General features: G+C 58.1%; 1 protein-coding gene across 2 annotated transcripts; it reads right to left on the bottom strand.

Moving 5' to 3' along the window:
• Positions 1–1,609: 1,609 nt before the first annotated feature.
• Positions 1,610–19,816, bottom strand: TTLL12 (tubulin tyrosine ligase like 12). Of its 2 annotated transcripts, none has more exons than XM_031463400.2 (14): positions 19,542–19,816; positions 15,646–15,818; positions 13,241–13,439; positions 12,230–12,389; positions 12,015–12,148; positions 9,489–9,565; positions 8,165–8,281; positions 7,882–8,076; positions 7,431–7,542; positions 6,552–6,703; positions 6,121–6,202; positions 4,272–4,340; positions 3,628–3,766; positions 1,610–3,062 (listed from the first exon to the last, which is right to left on the bottom strand). In XM_031463400.2, the coding sequence occupies exons 1-14, from the start codon at positions 19,749–19,751 to the stop codon at positions 2,911–2,913; spliced, it is 1,971 nt and encodes a 656-aa protein (XP_031319260.1). In that variant the 5' UTR covers positions 19,752–19,816; the 3' UTR covers positions 1,610–2,910. The 2 variants fall into 2 exon arrangements, with proteins under 2 accessions (XP_031319260.1, XP_064347460.1); XM_064491390.1 differs by lacking the exon at positions 19,542–19,816 and adding an exon at positions 16,022–16,284.
• Positions 19,817–21,525: the final 1,709 nt, after the last annotated feature.

Raw genomic sequence — 21,525 nt, 5'->3', positions numbered from 1 at the left:
CACTTTGCCATTTTCTTTGCTCCCTTCTTGCAATGCTCTCCTGCTTCCTCATAATTAGATGGCATTTCTGAGCTGTTGCCATCCACGAGGGACTCCAGACAATCACCGTGTTGGTCTAATAGGAAAATCCACAGCTCGCAGATTTAGCAAGTCCTCCTGGTCTGTTTCTTTGCTGGAGCTGCTTCCCACAGTTGAGATCTCCTTAAATCTGTGTCTGTCTCCCTCTCCATCTGACTAGTCCTAAAGGATGCAAACAGGCGTTCAGTGGCCCAGGAGGGCTCAGCTGGTGACCAGCCAGCCGGGAAGCAGCAGTGACTCAGTTTGCCCGGCATTTTGATGTTGTGGTTGACACTCTGGATGCTACAAGATGAAGCCCTGCCCCTCCTGTACCAAGTTCTGCCATGTCCACGCCTCTCCATGAAAGAGCTGCCACGTTTGGGTACATTTATGTGGCCACAGACCATCACCGAGAGCGTTTTCTAGGTTTCACTATCAGCATCTCAAGGTTCACCTTTTGGGTTTCTTCTGTGTTGCCCTGTTGTAACTCTGGCACAATTATTCCTGCTCCTGAGACCCTCGATCAACCCCAAATGTCTGACACTTACAGAATCTGGCTTTGATGAGTTCTTAACACAGAGAAAGTGACTTGGGTGAAGATGGTTACCAGAAAGAACTATTTAGAGGGCTAAGGACCACATCCCCTGCAGTGAGTCTTCCTGGACAGTGGAGGTCCTGCTTGACGGCCTTCCATGGTGGGTGTCTGACGTCACTGATCAGAGGTGCAAGGACATGAGAACTGGGGAAAAGCACGTTTATAATTAAGGCAAGCCTTCATTGCATGGTCCTCTGATCCCAGCGACTGGGCCGAGTCCACTGGGATTATTCTGGGCAACCAGGTTCTAAGTGATCTGGGACCGAGTGGGAGCAGCACCAGCCCTGAGGCAGCTGAACCACCTGGTAAGGGTGCCCGTCCTGAGGGGCACAGGAAGGTCCTGGCTTAGGGGTGGGGGGTGGGGGGTGGGGGGAGGGGTCTCTGCATCCCTCGTGTTTTAACATCCAAACCACCAGGGGGCATCACTGCTAGCTGACGGGGCCCACACCTACTCCGGTTGCCTTGTGAGCACTTAGGGTCTCCTATCTGAGTGTTTACCCTCAAATTCATATGCTGAAACCCTAACCCTCAGTGTAATGGTGTTAGTTGGTGGGGCGTCTGGGAGGTGATTAGATCATGAGAGTGGGGCCCCCATGCATGGGATTAGCGCCCTTTTTAAAGGCCCCAGAAGCTATGTGAGGACACAGCAAGATGGCTGTGACCCAGGAAGAGACCTTCACTGCCCACCTCAGGCCGCTTGATCTTAAAGGGACACCCCAGCCTCCAGAATAATGGGAAGAGATTTCTGTTTTAACTACCACATTTATAACATTTCATTACAGCAGCCCTAACAGACTAAGACAGAGACCTGGAGACCTAAACACCACCTCGCTGCTTCTGTCTCTCAAAGCGCACATCTTGATGTTTTGGTTTTCCTTCACAACCAGCAAGTACAACAGCTGACACACCATTAAGGCCTGTGGTTCCAAGGCCTCCAAAAAGAAAGGGAGGCAAAAGGACAGAAGACTTCCTTTATTGCGGTACAAATCAGGTCAGGGAGGGGACGGGACGCAGCAGCTCTCCGGGGACAAAGCCAGAGACGAGGTGTCCCGCCCTTTCCACCTCTACTTGGCTGGAGGGAAGGGGTGTTTTCCCAGGACACAGGCTGACCTTCTGGTTAACAGAGAGGATGGACAGACACACCCAGACAGACACAGAGATGGGAGGCACGATCAAGTCCAATTTTGCTACAGGGATCACTCTTGGCTTCAGAATGAAATAAGCAGACACACACACACACAGTTTTGCTACAGGGATCACTCTTGGCTTCAGAATGAAACAAGCAGACACACACACACACACACACACACACACACATGAAAGCTCTGCAGGCAGCTCCCCCATGAAAATCAGACTTGCCTTTAGCTGGGCCCGAGTGCATGGTGGCTACACAAAATACACTGGAAACTGACTCAAAATTTCAGAAACAAAATTAAGGAAAAGAATGAGAATTTTAAATTTTCTTCCCATGAATGAAAAAGCAACAAAAATCCCACATTTTGACTCCAGACTGGTGCAAGATGACATCTGACTTCAACGTAAGGCTCTCCTTGGAATCGTCTCTTGGCCACCCGCTGCCTGGTGCTCTGTGGCCCCCTCCTGTCCCCGAGTCCCCGCACCAGAATCCCGGGCAGGGAGGCGCTGGCACCACATTTGGTCCCTTCCACAGGACCAAGTGGAAAGGCAACAGTAACCAAAGGCAGTGGCCATCCTGCCCTGGAGCCTGAAGGGAGGTTTGCTGGTGAAGGTTCGACTCACAGGGGCGAGAAGGCTGGGCCTTAGAAGCAGGCTCCCAGGGTGTTCTGGGGACGCCTGTCACTCAGGGCCTGGGGTGGAGCGTGGGAGGCAGACACGAGACGCAGCCAGTCTGGGTCTGTCAATGCCTGGGCTCCCAGCGGCGCTCCTGGGGAACCTTGCCCGACATGCTCCCCAGAACCCCTCTTCGCTTACACTCTCTGGGAGCACAGCACCCCAGGAACCAAACTTTCCTGAAGAAAGCCCGTGTCTGAGCTGAGACCAATCAACTGCACAGACAGCGGTGAGGGGAGTGTGGGCGGGGCTTGGTGCTCGGCCCTGGGGGCACTGTGATGGGCCTTGCTCCTGACCGCTGCGGGGAGGGGGACCTGAGCCCACAGTGTGAGGCCAGAACGATGGCTCGCAGGGCAGAGGGAGAGGAGCAGCGGGGACTTTGCAGAAGCAGCTCAGAGAACCGAGGCTGGAATCCTCCTGCGAGCACTGGCAGAGGGGCCAGCAAGCACCTAGATGAGGCGGGTGACGGGGCAGCTGCCGGGCTCATCCAGGAACAAGGTGCTGAAGATGTCGTTGAAGAAGGTCGGGTGGTACCTGCAGGCCCGCTCACAGTCCGGGTTGAAATTCACCTCTAAGATCTGCGGCTGCATCACTCGCTTCCCTGGTGGCACAAAAGCACAGAGCATCTCACTCTTGGGAGGGCGGCCCTGGGGGGCCTGTGGCCCCAGTCACCCAGCAGTGGACCCAGGCCAGGGTCTGGAACTTGGGTCTCCTGGCTCCCCGGGGGCCTGGTCTGAAGCCTGCTCTTCTAGGGGAAAGACTGGAGCTGTCTCTGACCCCAGGAGTATTATGAGCCACCACCAGCCCCAGTGTGAGGTTTGGTCAGCCCCCAGGGACTCTGGCACAAGGGGCCTGGTGAGGGCTACTGCCCGCTCGGCCTTCCACACGGGGCTCCTTCCTCGTGGGCGCTCCTGACGCCGCTGCTGCCCACTCGCCTTTCCCAGGTGCGCTCTGCCCTGCAGGCCGTGGCCCCTTAAGGTGGGCCTCCCCGGACCCAGATCTCCTGGCTAATTCAAGTCAAAGGACAACCTGGGCAGTGCTGACCAGGGCGAGGGAGTGGCGATGCCCTCTCTCGTCCCTGGGGGGGCTGGTACAGGGAGGGCTGGATGATCAGCTTTGTGTAAGTGGAGGGGACAGTTTAGATTATGGGCGGGGGGCCCTCTCACCATCTGGACGGCTGTCCCATTTCAGCATGAGGTCGACGGCATACACGGCCCTGGATGAGGGGTAGTCGCAGAGACCCAGCGGGGGCGGCTTGGCACATGCCACCTGGAATAGCTCCATGAAGGCCTGGAAGATTTCAGCCTGGGGACCGGGGGAGGCAGGGTCAGGGGGCCTGCGTGGCTGATGTTGGGACTAGCCCCTCAATATGGGGTTCACTGCCCCATCCTGAGCCCTGGTCCCCAAGTGGCCAGGTTGCCACACCCTACATCCTTAGAACTGGCCACAGCCACCTCTACCCGACGCCTGTTTGCCTCACCCCTGGAGTCCGCCTACTGCAGACCTGCCCGTGTCTCCTGCCTCAGAGCCCCCAAGCGGCACAGCACAGCACCTGAAACACTCAGGACACGGAGGCCAGCCTGCATTTCAGATGCATCCCTGTGTCCCCTCAGGTGTGCAACTCCTGGGCAGGGCCCTTCTCTGTCTGGTTGTCCTAAGGGTGCCCTGAATGCCCCTCTAGGCTATGTTCTAGGAACCCTCACCACACCCCATCTGGGCCAGAGGGGAGGAGGGGGTCTCAGCCCATACCCACCCGATGCCCCTTCCCCCAGAGGGAAGCCCCGGCCCCTCCGGCTTGGCCAGGACTCACCTGGACGCTCTTCCAGGGAAATTCTGGGTACTGCTTCTCAAACTCAGGGATGAACTCATCGTAGTGCAACTGCAACAGACAAACGGCCCGTCGCACTCTGCCTGGGGCCTCCTCTGGGCAGGGAGGAGGGCAGCCCGGCCTGCCCTGCCTTGACGTGGAACCTCTGACACTTGCTGGGGCACAGGTCAGCACCAGCAGCCTCTCTGGCCCCACCTCCACAGGGCACAAATGGGAGGTAGGAGTCTGGGTCTGAGCTCTGGATCCCACAGTGACTGGCTGTCCCACTTCAGCACATTACTTCTCAGAGCCTCAGTGTCTTCAGCTGTAAAATGGGACAATACTCCCAGCCCAGCAAACCTACTTTGCATGGCTGCTGTGAGGCTCAAGTGAGGCACTGAACGTTGCAAAGCCGGGGCCAACGTGTCATCATGTCCTTCTCAGGACAGTGCACTGGAGGCAGAGCTTGGACCCCAGACTGCAGGGCCCAGGTCTGAGCCTGCCACTCAGCTCCAGCTCGAAGTCCCTGTGCAAGCAAGATCGTCTCAGGCCAAAACTTCACCCAACCACACCCGAGCAGGCTGGCCGTTGGCTCAGGTTTCTCCCAGTAAGGGCCAGGTCCGGCTCCCTATGGAAGCCCAGCATTCCCACCCCACTGGACATGCGTCTGCACATGCGGGGGCTGCAGAGGAAATGTGACCCTCGGGATTCACCTGCTATACAGAGGGAAGGCATTTAGATCCCTCAGAGACGATCTCAACATCCCTGGGCCCCGGGCCCCAGGGACCTGCCTTCAGCACAGCCCAAGACAAGAGCAGGGACAAGCAGCAGCAGCCCTGCCGGGCGTGCCTGTGTCCTGGCCACTTGGGCGGTGCAGCGCCCCCCAGAGGACTTCTCACACAGCACAGGGAGGCTCTGAGTGGTCCGTGCAGCACACCTATGGACACTGAGAAACCAGAAACGGCCTGCGCTACCCTTACCAGGGTGACGCATCTACAAACGTGATACTCAGTGAAGAACTAAGCCACTGAAGGGTTTGTTCTGTAGGATGCTGTTACTCAAAACCTAAAAAACTCAGAACAATAGTTTGAACTATTTAGGGATGTCCTTGTGCTGAAAAGAATCATAAAGTGCCTGGAAGGAAATCACCACATTCAGGAGCTGCTTCCTTGACAGAGGTGGGAACAAGAAAGCCACCTGCAGGCTGTGAGGAGCAGGGTGGCAAGCGCGGGTGTGCCTGCATCCTGTCCGCCCAGCACAGCAATGAACCAACTGCAGGGTGGAGAGGACTTCCGGGACAGCACGTCAGGGGACCTACTTCTCCTTTCTTCCTTCCTCCTCCCAGAGCCGGCCTCTGCCTCTGCCCAGTCTGCGGCTACCCTCCCTGTCCCAGGTGCACTGCTGGCCAGCCGGGCTTTGACACCCTCACACTAAATGAGCTTTGCCCTGATGCCCCTTTGCTCGAGGTGCCCAGATAGCATAGGGAAGACAGAGGAACCAGGGTCCAGGCAGGTCACAGCTCAGCTCAGCTCAGCTCAGCAGCCCACCCCGGGGGAACACGTGACTTGAACCCCCGTGCCTCCAACCCCGACCTGTCCTCATGCTCAGTGGGTGCTGAACGGAAGGCAGCCTGTGCTTCCCGGCTAAGACCCAGCTCTGCTCAGACTCGGGCCCAGGAAGCCTCGGGCCCCCAGTTAACTTGAACAGAGCTGTAGGGGCAGCTGCTGGAGGTGACAGAGGAAGGCAGCTCCTCTGAACATCTATGCAGCCTGCCTGGAAGGCAAGCTGATGGGTGTAGGGTCAGTGCCAGCCTCCACAAGAACCTGCTCCCCAGACCCCGCCAGGTCCCTACCTGCTTCAGCACCACTTCCGGGTCGTAGTTCATGACAGTGAAATGTTTCTCGTAGTCGTCCAGGTCGTTGAGTGCGAAGGGCCTGCAGGATGAGCAGGTGGACACTCATGTGGGTGCTGAGCACGGCCAGTCTGAGCAGGGGAGGTGCTCAGAGCCCCCAGCCCCACCATGGGCTAGCTGTGAAGACCCCCCAGGCCCGTAAACATCGCCGTGGCTCACAGATGCTGGTGCCTGTCCGACAAGGGGTGCTCACACCTTGTGGCGGCTGCTGCAGGCAGGGTGAGAGTCACTGCCTTTTAACAGAAATGGGCTTGGCGGGGCCCCCTGAGGGTGCCGGGTGGTGAGGGAGCCCCTGTGGAGGTGCTCAGGTCCCGAGTTACAGAGGGGCTGTCGCCCAGACCCCCACCCTGCCCTGCCGTCTCCCCAGTTACCGGTTGGAGAACCGCAGCCAGAACACGTCGTATACAAACAACTGCAGGGGCTTCACCGACCGCAGGAGCACGATGTAGCGGACGTCGAACTTGACCCTCCCCACATCTTCCCGAAAGAACAGGACGGGACTTTCAATGTATTTGGACACAACCTGCAGGACACAGACGCAGGCTCACCTCACCTGGGCCAGGACAGAGCACCCTGACCTCGCCAGCTGCGGGCTCTAGCCGCGCCACCCCCACAGCCTGGAGGACCAGGCCTGCTCCCGGGCCCCCTCCGTCTCAGTGCCATGGGGGTCCTGCTCCCCGCGCTCGCTTCCTGTGGTCTCTTCAAGCCCATGTCAACGCTGCAACAAATTCTCTATCTCAACTTTCACTTTAATTGACGGAAAAGGTCCCACCGGTGTTCAGACTTTGAAAACTGAATACAAATTCTCAGCCGTAAATCCACGGATTGCCCCATCTCACTGTTAGAAATCTTCCCAATGGCCATCCCAGCGGCCTGGTTTCACTCAGGCCTCTGTCCAGGTGCAGAATCTTGTGTCCCACAACTCCTCCACTGACGTGCCCCGTGTCACTACCGCACCTTCGTCCAGGGCCTCGCGGGGCTCCCTGGCCTGGCCACATCCCTCCTGTCAGGTGGTCACATGAGATGCGGCGTGTGGGGACGCGGTCAGATATGCCCAGATGGCTCTGATGGAGGGTTCCCTCCTCTCACTGGCTGTCACACGGCCCCTCCCTACTGGCGGGGGCAAGGGACAAGGGGGGTGGGGGCTTCAGAGACTCCTGGGAGCTGAGTGACGCTACCAGGACCCACCGCACAGGTCCTAGATGCCAGAGTCCCCTCCACCCCACCTTCTGGCACACCCAACGCCTCACCTTGGGGGAGCTCTCGCGGTGCCGGATGACGCTGTGCAGGTTCTTGGTGATGTGGGTGTCCAGGCTGCGGGCCAGGTTCCAGGGCTTGCAGATCCAGTGGTTGTCCTCACCCCTGGGACCAGACGGGGCCAGCTAGGCTGTGCCCGGGCCCACCCTCCCACGCAGTGTGTCCCTAGGACTGTGCAGCAGAGCAGGGGCACCCGAATCCCCTGGGGGGCCAACGGAGCTGCACTCCGGGCAGAAGGACTACCTGAGCAGAGGCGCTGAGAGCCCCGCGGCAGCCCCTCACTGAAGGGTGCCCATGGCTCCTGGGACCGCGGCCTGTACACAGCAGGCATCCAGCTATGGAGCAGGCCAGGAGGAGTGAGGATGGGTGAGGCTGGGGCGGGCGGGGGCCGCAGGAGCACGACAGGTGTGGGGTCTCCACTCACAGGGCTCTGGGGGCACTTACCGCCTCTCCCGCTGCTGGAAGTAGCTGACAAACTGCGGCAGCTCGGTGCGCAGGTTGAAGGTGCGGGGCAGCCAGGCCGGGCCGTCAGGGCCCCCCGCCCGGCGCGCGATGGAGGCCAGGCAGTCCTTCACCGTCAGCAGGTTCTCGCAGGGGAACTGGTTCAGCAGCACGTTGGGCCTCTCCTGGCTCAGCCTCCTGCGGGGCCAAGGAGGTGTGATGGGTCAGGGGGCGGGTGAGGGTGCCGGGGCCTGTGTCTGGAGATCGGGTCGGGGAGGTGTCTCACCTGTAGTCCTTGAGGTGTGAGAAGTGGTAGAGGACGTCGGCGTCCGCCTCGCTCTGGGTGAAGGTGAAGCGCGGGTGCGTGAGGTGGCTGAGCACCTGCTGGACATCTGTGTAGACCCTGCGAGGGGCCGGGCTGAGGTCAGCCAGCTGGGCTCGGGCCCCACGGCCCCTGCTTGTCTGCCAAGTGACTGGACAACTTGGACCCTCACGACCTCAGGTTACCCACCAGTAAGATGGGACCCCAGGGCCCACCTTACGCCTGACCTCAGGATGAAACAGGAGAACTTGAGTGTTCAACAAACATGAGCTCTTTTCTTCTCATGTGGAAATAGAACAGGGTGGACACACTAAGAACTCTGTCCTCAGAGAAGGGATCAAGGACCCTAGGTGCCTGCAGGTGAGCGTGTGTCCAAGACAAGTGCCCCACATAAGGCCTCATTCCACGCTGGTGCTCGCTGTGCCTGCCATGCCTGGCCGTGCTGGCCCCAGGCAGAGGGGAGGACAGGCCCTGGGAGCCTGTCTGCTGGGGGTGGTGGATGCAGCCGTACTTTTAAAGCGATGGGGCCAAGTGTGAGGGCGGGAGGGAGGCCCAGCTGTGGACAGTGTTCTAGGGGAGGAAGGGAGGTGAGGAGCTAGACCGCTCAGCTGGGCCAGCACAAGGCCTGTAGCCTGGGGCTGGTGCACGGAGCACAACTGTGGGTAAGTGGCAAAGCTAAGCGCCTCAGGGAGGGGGATGAGGGCCCAGCCCAGGGCCAGTGGGGAGGAAGCCCCCAGGACCTGGGGGAGGAAGCAGAGGGAGCATGTTGCCTGTTTCTGGCAGGATCAGGTCTGGGCGGCCAGAGGGAAGGGTTCCCACTGGAGACAGAGGCCAACCTGCCCCTGGCTAGGCTGGGACCCGCCCCCTAGCCAATGCTCCCCAGTGGGTGGAGGTTCAGCCTGGGCTCGCATGCCTGCATGGCTTCCCGTAACCTGCCAGCCCACACCTGCGGACACCTGGGAATGCCTCCTTCCTGGCAGCCCAGGTGCCTTTCCCAGGTGCCCAGCACGGTGACTGTCAGCACTGACTCCCTGCTTCCAGAGGGGGCCGGCGTGTGTAGCCGGGCTGTATACCCCTAGCCCCACCCTCACTTTCCAGAGCCTTCTCTCTGTGATCCTGAGGCTCCACCCCAGCACGTCCGTCACTGTCATGCTGCCCGGAGGCAGAGGACGTAGAGTGCCTCCCTGCACCAGGCACTGTCCCAGGAGTTGAGGGGGCTGGGGGGGAGTGTGTGAGGAAAGTGACCGAGGGAAAATCTGATCACAGGCTGACAAGGAGGGCTACGCACTTGAAGACGTGGTCACAGGGATACGCCACCGGGGTGATGGCAAGTGGCAGCTTCTCCTTGTTTTCCTCCAAAATGGCCTGGAAGGGAAGCATTGAAGGTAGAAACATACCCTCAAGAAAGGGAGTGAGTGAACACATGCCTCCCCATCCTGTACCTCGGGGTTTTGCGATCTCAGGGGGCACACCCGGACCTCAGGAAGAGCCCTTCGCAGGCACTGCAGCACCCAGAACCCTCTGACTGCTCCCACCCGGGAGTCTGGGGCTCAAGGCCCCTCAGGTGCCAAACAGCCTGTTTTGTGTTCAAAAGAACAATGTAAACATTTAGAAAACGTTCTAAATCTCCTCAATGCTTCCTCCAAGTCACAGGCAGCCGAGATGTGCCCAGCCTGTCCTGGGAAGGGGCTGCCTGGTCCTAGGGGAGTGCTCGAGGGCTGTTCGAGCTTAAGCAGCATGGTGGTTTAAAGCATGCCCAGAAACTCTGACACCCTTTTCAAAAGGCAGTTAATTCATCTCCCCTTGAGGGTAGGCTGGACTGAACGAGCTGCTTACAACAAATTAAAAGAGAGTGGAACAAAATGCTTCATGAAAGGTCCTGCAGCTCCCCTCCCTGCCTTCTCTCAGACCCTTGCTCTATGAGGGGAGAGCCGCCACATTGCGAGGACGCTCAAGCAGCCTGGGAGAGGTGCACGCGGGCAGGAGCCAGGCCTTCTGCCGACAGCTGGCACTGCCTTGCCAGCCGTGTGAGGGCTCCACGTGCGAGCAGGACCCGGCCCCAGGAAGCCTCAGATGACAGCGCCAGCTGACAGCGGGGCTGCGCTGTCTGAGACTGAGCCAGAAGCCCCCAGCCCAGCCACTCCCCATCTCCTCCCCACAGGAAGGAAGTGGTAATGAAGGTCCGCTGTTTTGAGCGGCTGTGTATTGGAGTAACTTGCTACCTGGGGACAGCTAAATACAGGCAAGCCCAGGGCCCAGAGTGCAAGCCTGATCCAGACAGGCCAACCACGAGAAACCACCAGGATGTTTTGAAAACCAGTGTTTGCTCTTACCTCCTCTGCCTGGCCAGTAGAGGGCACTCCCCCCCCAATACTAATGTCAGCTCATGTCCCTCTAACAATCTCCAGGTTAGGAAGTCTTTGTCCCTTAGCCAATTCTTTAGCCTCTCCCCTTTACATCTGCTCACTGTTCAAACGTTTACCAAGCACCTACTGGGTGCAGGCCCTATATGAGGCCCTGAAACACAACTCCGAATTGGGAAGGGTGATCATGGAGTTTTCGGCAGGATGAGTTCAATCACCAATGGCTTAAATCGAATTCAAAGGGAAAAGTGCCAACGGGGCCATATGCCAGCCTGGCTCTCCCAAACAGCAGCATCAGAGAACAGCTAACGCCACACATGCTTCCCACTCTGACCCAACTCAACTGGCTTCCTCCTGTCCACAATCCTCTGGGGCATTCAGGGAGCGTCTGATGTGCTGGCAGGGGCAGGGGATTTCAACATGGTGGGGCAAGGTGGGACCCTCCGCCCACAAATTACGTGGACCTCCTGGTTTTGGATGCCAGCTCTTCTACCAGCTGACCTTTGGCAAGCTACTTAACCCCTCTGTGCCTCAGTTTCCTCATCCTCAGTAAAATGAAGATAAAAATAAGCCCAGACATCCTACTGCAAGGATCACAGCAGTGCACGCCAGTAAAATGCCAACAAGCAGGGGCTCATGCACCTCTTGGCTTCCAAGTGGGACCAGCTGACTGACAGGAAGCCGAGGCAGGAGGTCAGAGGGCAGGGGAGGGAGGAAAGAGGGGCCAGGGTGTTAATCCCTGCTCCGACTTGCCTGGTTCTGGCGCTGGCTGTGTTCGCACAGGCTCCACTTCGTGCTCTGCCCCAGGCCTCAGCGACCCTCGCTCCCTCACCTGGCCTGCCCATGGGCCCTGCATTAACTCACCACTAGCCAGGTGAGTGGGCCCGCTGGGTCCTGGTGGGGCCCTGACCGAGGATGCTCGTGGACTGAAGCATGGCTGCCATTCACAGCAATCACATGCATGAAAACCGCTAGTTGAGGGCCTACTACGTGCCAGAAAACCTACCATATGGTGTCTGAGTACAGTGTCCTCACATCCCTGGTGAGGGAGGTGTCAGGAGATGAGGAAACCCTGCGGTGCCAGGATTCACGCATGGAGCCAAGCCGCATGACCCACACTGCCCCTGCCTCCAGTCCTGGTAACGAGTCCCCCAAAACGAGCAAAAGCAGCACTTCCCCCACCCCACCAGCTCCACCCAACCCTCTGAAAAGACAGTTTCCAGCACGGAGCACCTGGAGTCTGGGCTCGGGGCTGGCGCCAAGCTGTGTGACCACAGCAGCAGATGTCCGCTCCCTGAGCTCTGAGCCCTTGTCCCTCAGACACCTCCCCCAAACTCTTCTCTACCTCGCACGGCAGTCGGCTGGTGCTCGGGAACATTTGGTGAGTGGACAGAGAATGTTCTAGAGATGACCAGGCAAACAGACCCAGGGGTTGGGGGTGGCAGTCGCACCTGGTAGTGCTCAGCGGGCGGCTCGGGCGTTGAGGAGCTGAGGTCCAGCAGGTCAGCGGGGGCCCAGGGCAGCAGCATGCACCTCCGGATCAGAGGGTCGGCCTCTCCGTAGGCAAAGTCCCGGGTCACCTCCTCTGCACCGAGACACGCAGGCCTGTCAGGGGCGGTGGGAGGGCGGCTGACCCTTCCTCAGGGGTGGGCGGGGTCAGACTTACCACCTGTGTCCAGGTCCCTCAGGGGCCACAGCAGCGTGTAGGCCACCTGCTGGGGCATGTAGAAGAAGGGTGCAGTGGCGAAGCTTGGCTCGTCAGCGTGCTGGATGCGTGAGCCAAATTCGTCCATGATGTACCACACTGGCACCTTCTCCTCAGCTGTCTGCGGGCAGAGCACACACGGCTGCCCTCGTCCACCTGTCCATCTCCCCGACCCTCCCGTCCGCGCACCCGAACACCTACCACCAGCCCGTCTACGCCCAACTCTCCAAGCCTAGATCATCTACCACACACGCTTCCAGTCCCTGTAACCTGCAGCCTCTGGGACCTCTGGCAGACCAGGACATGGCCCAGTGGACTGCCGTGTGATCACTTGTGTGGCAAAGGCGTATGGAAAGAAGCCACTCAGCCTAGTAGCTACACGGAAGTGTTTGGATTTTTGTGTGTTGTGAGGAAAGGAGTGGGGAGACTTTGAGTTCAGTGAAGGCTTCCTGGAGGAGGCGACATCTAAGCTGAGATCATGAGAAATGACTTTTGTCTTTTCCCATACTGAAAGTGGTAAGAGGGGCTGGAGTGTAAGGGTGAACCTGGGGAGGCCGGGAGAGGGGAGTGATATAAGCCCAAGGACATGTGCTAAAGGTACTCAACCTTACTCCCAAAGGCAGCAAGGGACCACAAAGGGCTTTTAAGAGGGTGACAGAACCAGAAGGTGCCAGGAAAGAGGCAGCAAGGCCCAAGTCTAGGGGTCTGAAAGAGTTGTGTCAGGTGAGTTCAAAGTCCACATGGACACCTGGGTCCCAGCATTGGGTGGCCCAAGGCAAAGAGTAACAGGCCCACGATGAAGCCATGGAGAATGAAGGGGGTGTCCATTGGCCATGGAAGACAAGTTTGCTCCCTTGTGAGGTAAAGGGCCAAGGCTGGGTTGGGGTTCCCCTGGATGGCCTCCCATCAGCCCTGGTGGCACGGGGCAGTGAAGGCCTGTCTGCCTCCCCCAGGGCCCAGCTGCCTGCTCACCCCGTGGGCCAGCTGGTAGGTCTGGTTGAACTTCCACATCTCCTCCAGCACCAGGTCCACGGCCTCGGCGCTGGGCAGCTCGCCGTGGAACTCGACGCCCATCAGGTTGGCCATGCGGTGCAGCAGCCCGGGCACCTGCAGCAGCTGCTGGCGGGCATGCTCCACGCGGCACGTCCAGGCGTGGTCGATGAGGAAGATGCTGCAGGCACAGGCCACAGGTGAGTGGAGGCGGCCACACAGGCGGGGAAAGAAGGGAAGGGTGGGGAAAGGGAGGCAGGGGGATCCACCTGAGGAAGAGAGCGGGGCTCTGGCCTGGACTCTGCACCCAACTTGAGACTTGGTCTCCCCAGCACCAGCGGGCCTGGGTGGGGATCCTGGCTCTGCCGACCACTCACTGTGTGGCCCTGGGAGAGTTCCTCTCCTTTTCCTAGTTTCTAAAACAGGGCAGCAAGGTCCCTACCTCCTATCAGCAGGCTGATGGAGTATCAAGAGGCAAACACACAGCACGCTGACCGTGTACTATGTATCGCCACAGTAACCACCACATCTCTAAGTGTCCTCGACTGGATTCTGAACTGCTGGAGGGCAGGCCCACACTCCCCACCTTGCTACCAGCAGGCCTGACACACTGTAGGTGCTCAGTGAAAGGAAAGGCTGCACCTGCTGGGAGGCCAGCTCTGGGCAGATGTGCAAAGGAGTCCCACTGAGAGCTCACACGCACCTGCCTAGGACTGCAGGGCCCTTCCTGGAAGTGCCACGGCCTTTGGCAGGAGAGGCCTCAGGGCCCTACATGTATGGGTGCCTGCAGCCCATACGGTCTGGTCTCCCTGGAGGAACTGAGGGGGCCATGCATGGCTCTCACACGGCCATGGTGGAGGGCGAGGCGTTCCCACTCCAGGCCCCAGGCCGTGGCTGCCCCCAGCCCACAGGTCAGGGTGCCTGGACACCACCCAAGCCCTGCTGACTCAGAGGCTCCAGCGCGGGGTTCTGCCTGGTGGGAGAAGCAGCCCTGGCCCACCCGCTGCTAAACTGAAAGGAACAGCAAACGCTCCCGCTCTTAGACTGGGGGGCCGGCTCAGTGGTATGTATTTCCCTGTGCTGATATTACTTTCTGTTCACACATCCTAAAACAAATGAAGATTTATTCCTGTCCTCATGCCGTGTGAGGTACTGCAGAGCCAGGCCTTCCAAGTGGAGCATCTGGGGGGGACCTGGGCAGATGCATACGAGGACTGCTGCTCATGGCAGGCACGGGAGAGGATGGAGGCTGGTGCCTGGCCACCAGGGGAGGCTCACAAAGGTCTCGAGGGAGAAGGCCCAGGAGCAGGAAGGGCAGTGGAGCCGAAATCAACACCCAGGACTCCACACCCAACTCCATCCGTATCTGCATCCCCTGGCAAACCTGACGGGTGGTGGCATGTGTGGTGGAGGGTGCAGAGAGGCAGCGAGCTCCCTGAGGTGGCCTCTGGGCCTGAGCCCCGCGGCTGGCACAGGTGGGAACAGAGCAGGCACGCACGAGTTTGCTGAACTGAACTTAATGAGAAAGGTGAGCTGCGAGTTTGACTCAGAGAGCATGTGGGTGGAGGTGCCTGGCTGCTATAATTACCTGTGTGGCTGCTCCCACCTCAGCAGGGGCTTGGGGAGGAGGCAGAAAGCCCTGCAGACGAGGAGCCAGACCTCCTGGAGAAGCTATGGACACAGGAGCCCAGTGACCCTCAGAAGCCGGCCAGCTTCCCCCTCCAGGTTCCAACAAAGCTGGCAGAGGCCTGCAGGCCTGTCCTGGCCAAGAACAGCCCCTTTTGGCCCCTGGGAGGCAGGAAGCCTGGGGTCCAGTCTTGGTCCTGCCCTTTCCACCCTGTGGCCCTGTGTAAGGCCCAGGCCCACCCCCAGCCTTGCGCCCTCACCTGAGGCACCGAGCCCAGGGCTCCACCCAGAGGACTCAGGTTCAGCAGGACTGGGTGGGGTGGGGGGAGTGCCAGGGGTCCTCGGAGAAGCCCGGACTCACGAGTAAGACTGCCCTGGGTTTGATACCCACAATCTTAACCAGCTGTGTGACCCAGGGCAAGTCCTTCCCCACCGTTTCCTCATCACACCTCCACGGTGGGCCCACTGGGACAGTTAGGAGACATATAGGGGGAGGCTGCTCTCAGGACGGTGTGAGATATGACTAACACAGGAGCACCGTCAGTGTCGGGACTGACACGACCCTGAAGCCCAGCTGGAGACACAGTGGCCCCAAGTGCACCTTGTCTTAGGGACGGATAAGTGACCAGTGCCTGGCACACAGGAGTGCTTGCAATGACTGCTTCTCCCCAATGCTGATGGCCTTGGTGACACATTTCTAAAAGGGAGCCTGGCTCTGAGAGCCCCGGTGTGAGAAGGGACATCTGGTCAACGGCTCCTACCTGTTGGGGTCAGCTGCCCGGAGCCCATTCTCGTTGGTCACGATGACCTTGTAGCAGAGCTCGCCGCCCGGGTTGGGCTTCTTCCGCGCTTCCCGGGCCGCCTCATCCTCACTCTCGTCCTCCTCCACTTCTTCCACTTGCATTATCCCAAACATCTCCCCGGCGTCAAAAACCTGGGGGACACGGGGGGGGGGTGTTGGCAGGAAACCCCATCCCTGGCCTGTTCCTTCCACCACACCCTGGCTTCCAGGACCCCGAGGAGAAGCAGGACTCATTTACTGCCCACCTACCCACAGTACAAGTGGGGAGCCTGACAGGGAGAACGAGGGCTGAACCGACCCCACCCTCCCTGGTGCTGTCGTCCAAGGCCCCTCACCCCGTGGGAGCCACGCTTGGAAGTGGGATCGCATGCACGTGTCCCAGTCACATCTGGTCTGGCCCCGAGCTTTTCAGGGAAAATGAGGTCCGAAAGGCAGAGGGGGTGGTTCTGCTCACACCGGAAGTGAATGCAAAAGTCAGAATCTTGGTGGCCAGGAATTTCACCCCAGTTTTGTTCTCATCAGAAGAACCAATCCAACAGCAGGGCAGCGGAGGCAACCCAGGAGCAAACAGGTGCCCGAGAGTCCCCTGCAGCCACCAAGCCAGCCCAGGTATGCACAGAGCATGGCCTGGGACTAGTCTGGGACACAAGGTAACAGCCTTGGTCCTTGAGTTTCCCTGGCAAAGTGCAACTGCCATGTGCAGCTGGTGAAGAGGACAAGCCAGTTGCCCCCCATTCAGCCACACTCACACACCCTGTGTCTGCCACAAATCAGCAAGTGGCCTTGGGGCAGATCCTGCAGCCAGGCCACGTGACCTTGAACAAGTCACTGAACCACTCTGTGCCTCTGTTTCCCCATCCATACAGTGGGAATATTAGAACCGATCCAAGATGTTTGTTGGAAGGATTAAATGCTTAACACAAATGAGGAGCTTAGAAAGAGCTGAGCTTGGCAGACACTCTGCAAGCACTTGCTACCATTGTGACGCTTCTGAGAATAGTCTCCCACCTGGGAAGGGGGGCACCATTCACTTCCAGGAGAGCTAAGAGCAATAAATCAATAAAATGGTGAACAGAAGGTCCCTGACACATAGCAGGGAGTCAGCAAAGGCCAGCCGCCTCTAAAACCTATTTCTCATGACTCTATTAAAAACCAAAAAAAATTCATCCAAGCAGTTAGAAATCGGCCACCTACTCAGGCACAAACAGCTTTCATGCGCTGGGCAGGAAGGCACTTCGGGAGTGTGAGGGTGACTCACTCATGACCTTGCCCCAGGAGCTGATAGCCGGGTGGTCATTTGAGGACCAAGTAAGTGGTGCTGGGGCCTGAGGGGCCAGGGAAGACTGTACTGGGAAGACATAATCTGAAGTGAGCGGTGAAGGAAGAGGAAGGTTTAAACGTGTGGCCACGGGGTGGTGGTACAAGGACTCCAGGCAGAGAAGCTGGGGCAGGAAGGGCCGTGGAGCTGCCCAGGTTCATCCGAAAGGAAGCTGGGGCACTTTCTGGGACGGAGCCTTGGAGGAAACCACTACCTTCCCTCCAGTTTAGAGATTAGGAGAGAGCAGCTCAGAGATGGGATTCACACCTGGGGCTTCAACCCAGAACCCCAATCTCCAGCCCTCCACCCCAAAACCTGACGGGAAGGAGGGGACAGAGGGGGCAGCACCGGGCCTGGGGATACAGGGCCTGCCTCAGGCCTGGCTTCTCCCCAGCTGTGAAATGGAGGTGACCATAATCCCTTTACAGAGGGACTGGAGAAGCCCCTTATGAGGTAAGGAAGGGAAGTGTTTTTGCTGCTGGGAAGTTCCTACAGGTAGAAAATAGTTGAAATGTATTTGAACACACTTCCCATCATTTCCAAGGCACCAGCGTCACCGGCTTGTGGGGGGGTTGCAGAGGCCCCATTATTCTGTCAGCAGGTGCCTGTTCTGCCGGCATGTGCCCTCCCTACACCTGGACCCACAGCAGGTTTGTCAGAACAATGGCTGCAGGTCTGGGTCTGGCAAAGTGGTGACTCACAGCTCTGCCCGTAACCATAATGGCAAGGGAGGGCTATGGAAAAGTACTGGCTGCCCCTCAGCAGAGCAACAGTGGCCAGACGGCCTGCAGATCTGTGGCCAGGACGGAGGGGACACTACACTCCAGTGACTGCCTACTACGTGCTGGGCACTGGCTGAAACTTATCTCATGCCTCTCCATCCAGTCTCCTCCACCAAGACCGTGGGAGCCGGAGCCAAGATTCACGATCCTCACTTACTAGATGGAGACTTGGACTCAGATGGGTAGGTGACTTGCCCAAGTGAGAGTTTACTGCACACAGAGCCACACGTGTTCCCACGTCGTGCGCCTTTCACCCAGCATACGAGAACCTAGCAAACTGCTGAGGTCCCCTCCCGCCCCGGCACAGGCCTGGAACTAGGGTAAGTGCCCAGGAAATGCTGGTGAATTGAGGACAAGTCATAGGGGAAGGAAATTCATTGTTATAAAAGGCAGGCACCAATGACACTGTATCTTTTTTACAGTAACTACCTGTGTTTTGAGCAGGAAGGTACATGACCTGACCCTGATTTTAGAGGTAGAGAAACTGGCTGAGAGGGTGGGGTTTGTCCAGCAGCCAGACTCAGAGGACACCCTTTTCCTGGTTCAGGGTTGCACGGCTCAGTCTGCCCCAATCCCAGAAGGCAGCCCCTGCAGAGGAGCCTGGTTCCAGTTAAGGCACTAACAGCTGGCCCGTGAATGTACTTTGGCTTCAGCACCTGGTAAACCATCAAAAACCAGGTCCCACCTCTCAGCCAGGACCTGTGGGGAGACCCTTGGGAGGAATAGGCTCGAGTAGGCCAGAAGCAAAACGCAGCCATCCCCACAGAGGGGGAAACTTGAAGTATCTAAGCTCTTCTCATTTTTATTTAGATTCCATCTCCACCTCCCACAGCCTCAGTTTTCTTTAATCTGCAAAATGAGGGTGACTCGGGGCTCAAAACAAATGAAGAAACAGGAAAGGATTCTTCTATGATCAGAAGAGCTAAAACCACACATCTGTTCCCCGTGATGGAGGTAGTGGCTGAAAGAAAGTTTCTGGTGCTTAAGTCTGACAGACCTTGGGAGTGTCACTTCTTCCCGAGCCTCAGTTTTCTCAACTGTATGAAGGGAGTGACGAATCTTACTTCTCATGAGACTGCTATGAGGCTCGGGTGAGGGGAGGATGCAGCCCCGGGCCTGGCGCACAACAGGAGCCAAAGTTCATTTTGGTTCCAGTTCTCACCATAGCCCTGGCCCAGCCCCAGGTGCTGGCAGGTTCGGGTACTCAGGTACAGGCTCTTGTCGTCACTCTTAGGCCCCAAACTGCCAAGGAGGTGTCTAAGCTGGTTATCAAGGCATTCGTGGCTCTTCACCGTCAAACCATCTGCCCGTTCCTCTGGCATCGTCCATCCACGCTGCCCCTACCCCGACTCTCCAAGAGACATACACCCTCTGCGCGTCTCACTGAGGCTCGTCTCGCCGGGCACAGGCTTCTCCCGCCCCAGAAAGCGTTTTCTCCCCTTCTCCAGGCCGCGAACTCCCCCAGACGCCCTCCCAGCCTCCCGCACGTGTCCTCCAAGAGGCTCCCTGCCGTCCCACCCCAGCGGTTCTCGGCTAAGAGCCGTCGGCCTGCAGGCCACACCCTTCCTGGTAGAAGGGTCCAGAGCGATCCACCCCTAGCGCGCCGCGGGCCCGCGCTGACTGGGGCTGGGGGGTGCGCGCCTCGAGGACCTGCATCGCAGCTTCCCTGGCCCTTCGCAAAGGGAGCCCGGGACGCCCCGGGTCCGCTCCGCACCCTGGTTCTCCCGGCCCTCCCCGCGTCGCCCTGGCCCGCACCTCGTGCTCCAGCTTGTGCAGGAGGCGGCCCCAGTACCGCTCGGGGACCCCCGACGCGCGCAGCGCCGGGCCATGCAGCGCCGCGAACTCTGCCCGGGCCTGCGCGTCCTCCTCCGGCTCCGGGCCCAGCTCCAGTCCCGGCTCCGGGCTGGGCGCCGACTCCGGCGTCAGGACCCGGCTGCTGCGCTCCGGCCCCGCGTCGGCCGCCATGGCGCCTCCACCAGCGCCAGCGCCAAGTCCAACGCCGCCGCAGCCCGCGGGCCCGGCCCTCCCGACTCGGCCCGCCCGCCAGCGCAGTCGCCCGCCCCGCCCTCCTCTGAGCTCCCGGCGGCCCCCGCCCACCGCCGCCCGCACGCCCGCCCACACGCCCGGCTGGCCGGCTCGCCACAGGCGGCCGGGGCGCGAATCTGGGGAGCTGGACCCGGGGAGCCCCGAGGCCCGGCCGTCCAAGGGGTGCGCGCGCGAGTGCGCGTGCGTGAGCGCGCGGGTGAAGGGCGCTTTTGTGGCTTGGGGCTGCCGCGTGTGCGCACGCGCGCCTGTTGGGGGCGGTGTTTTCTCTCAGCCCGCGGCTGTCCCGGGGGATGCCGGGAGTGAGGCTTGCAGCGCCCACGCGGTTGGAACTGGGAGGTACCTCGGAGCCTGACCAGAAGGGCAAACTGAGGCCCAGAGACACGGATGTGGTGGAGCTGCTGCCCCGGCACCGGCCACATGTTGACGACTTGCAGACTCCTGGAGGCTGGAGGGGATCTCTGATTCTTTCGAATGCTTCACCAGATTGAGGTGCAGCAAGGTAGTGGCCCTTCTCAGTTTCCTTATATTGTGATTCGGAACGTAAAGTCGAGGTATTGCAAGGTATTTCAAAGTGCAATTATAGAATTTCAAAAATCATTCTTTGAGCGTTCTGGTTTATCAAGTTTTATTGCTTCCATAGGGATGTGTTCATTGTTTTCACATTTGCAACTTTTCAATAATTATTTGCTAAAAAGCTCAAAGGCAGAAACTATTTGGTGCTTTGGTTGTTGAATATTTTGATTAAAAGTTTTAAACTGAATTTGAGCAAAATGCACCAGTTTATAGGACTTGTTCAGTGTGACTAAGACACTTAGATTGGTATGCAAAGGTTCAAATTTTTAAACTTCAGTTGGTGCTGATGAAATAAAAGTCCTATTTTATGGCAAGACAAAAATTTAAACATGACCATTTTCTTTGTGCTCCTGGTCCTCCTCTCCCCTGTAGTGTGTATTGTGCATCTGCATTAACCAGACCTCCTTAGGAGATGACATTCCTTAATCTCATCAAGGGTCATTACTCCTTAGGAGATAACCTTCCTTTTAATCCCATAAGAGGCCATAATGATCCATGACCCCACCGCTTGCTTCGTCCGTGTAGCTCTGGATTGTATAAACCGTCAGTAACATGCCATTTAATGTATAGCCCTCTGTCTCAAAAACTTGTATCATTGTGCTTTAACCTGTAATGGGTGGACCAATCTTCAGAGCTTTCTGAAAGATTGCTTCCTGGGTTATAATTTTCAGTTGGGCTCAGATAAAATTTTCTATTTCTTTCTTAGATTGATGAATTTTTTTCTGTTGACATGGTGAGGAAACATGGCACAGAGAAACACCTGTTATTGCCGTGCTGAAGTACTTTTTTCTATCTTATATCAGCTTTGTCACAAAACTTTCGTAGTTCAATTACTCTAATGAAAAAATATCTGTAACATTTTGACGACTATGATTTCTAATTCCATTGGTATAATTTTACAGCTTGTTTGGGTGAAGTTATTAACCACATCCAATTCCAGGTGTATTTCTGCTTCATAAAGTTATTAATTTGGTAAGAGTGTTAGCCTCCCCTACGCTGGGCCCATTGACCTTTATGAGTGTTATCATTGAAAAAAATGCCTTCAGTGTTCAACTTTTAAACTGAATTTAGCTGAGTGGCATTCACAATAATGTTAGTTTTGCACTTTGGACTAAAGCTT

Source organism: Camelus dromedarius, chromosome 11 (genome assembly GCF_036321535.1).
Source record: "Camelus dromedarius isolate mCamDro1 chromosome 11, mCamDro1.pat, whole genome shotgun sequence".
NCBI classification, from domain to species: Eukaryota; Metazoa; Chordata; class Mammalia; order Artiodactyla; family Camelidae; genus Camelus; species Camelus dromedarius.
This window is presented reverse-complemented; position numbering and strand designations above follow the sequence as displayed.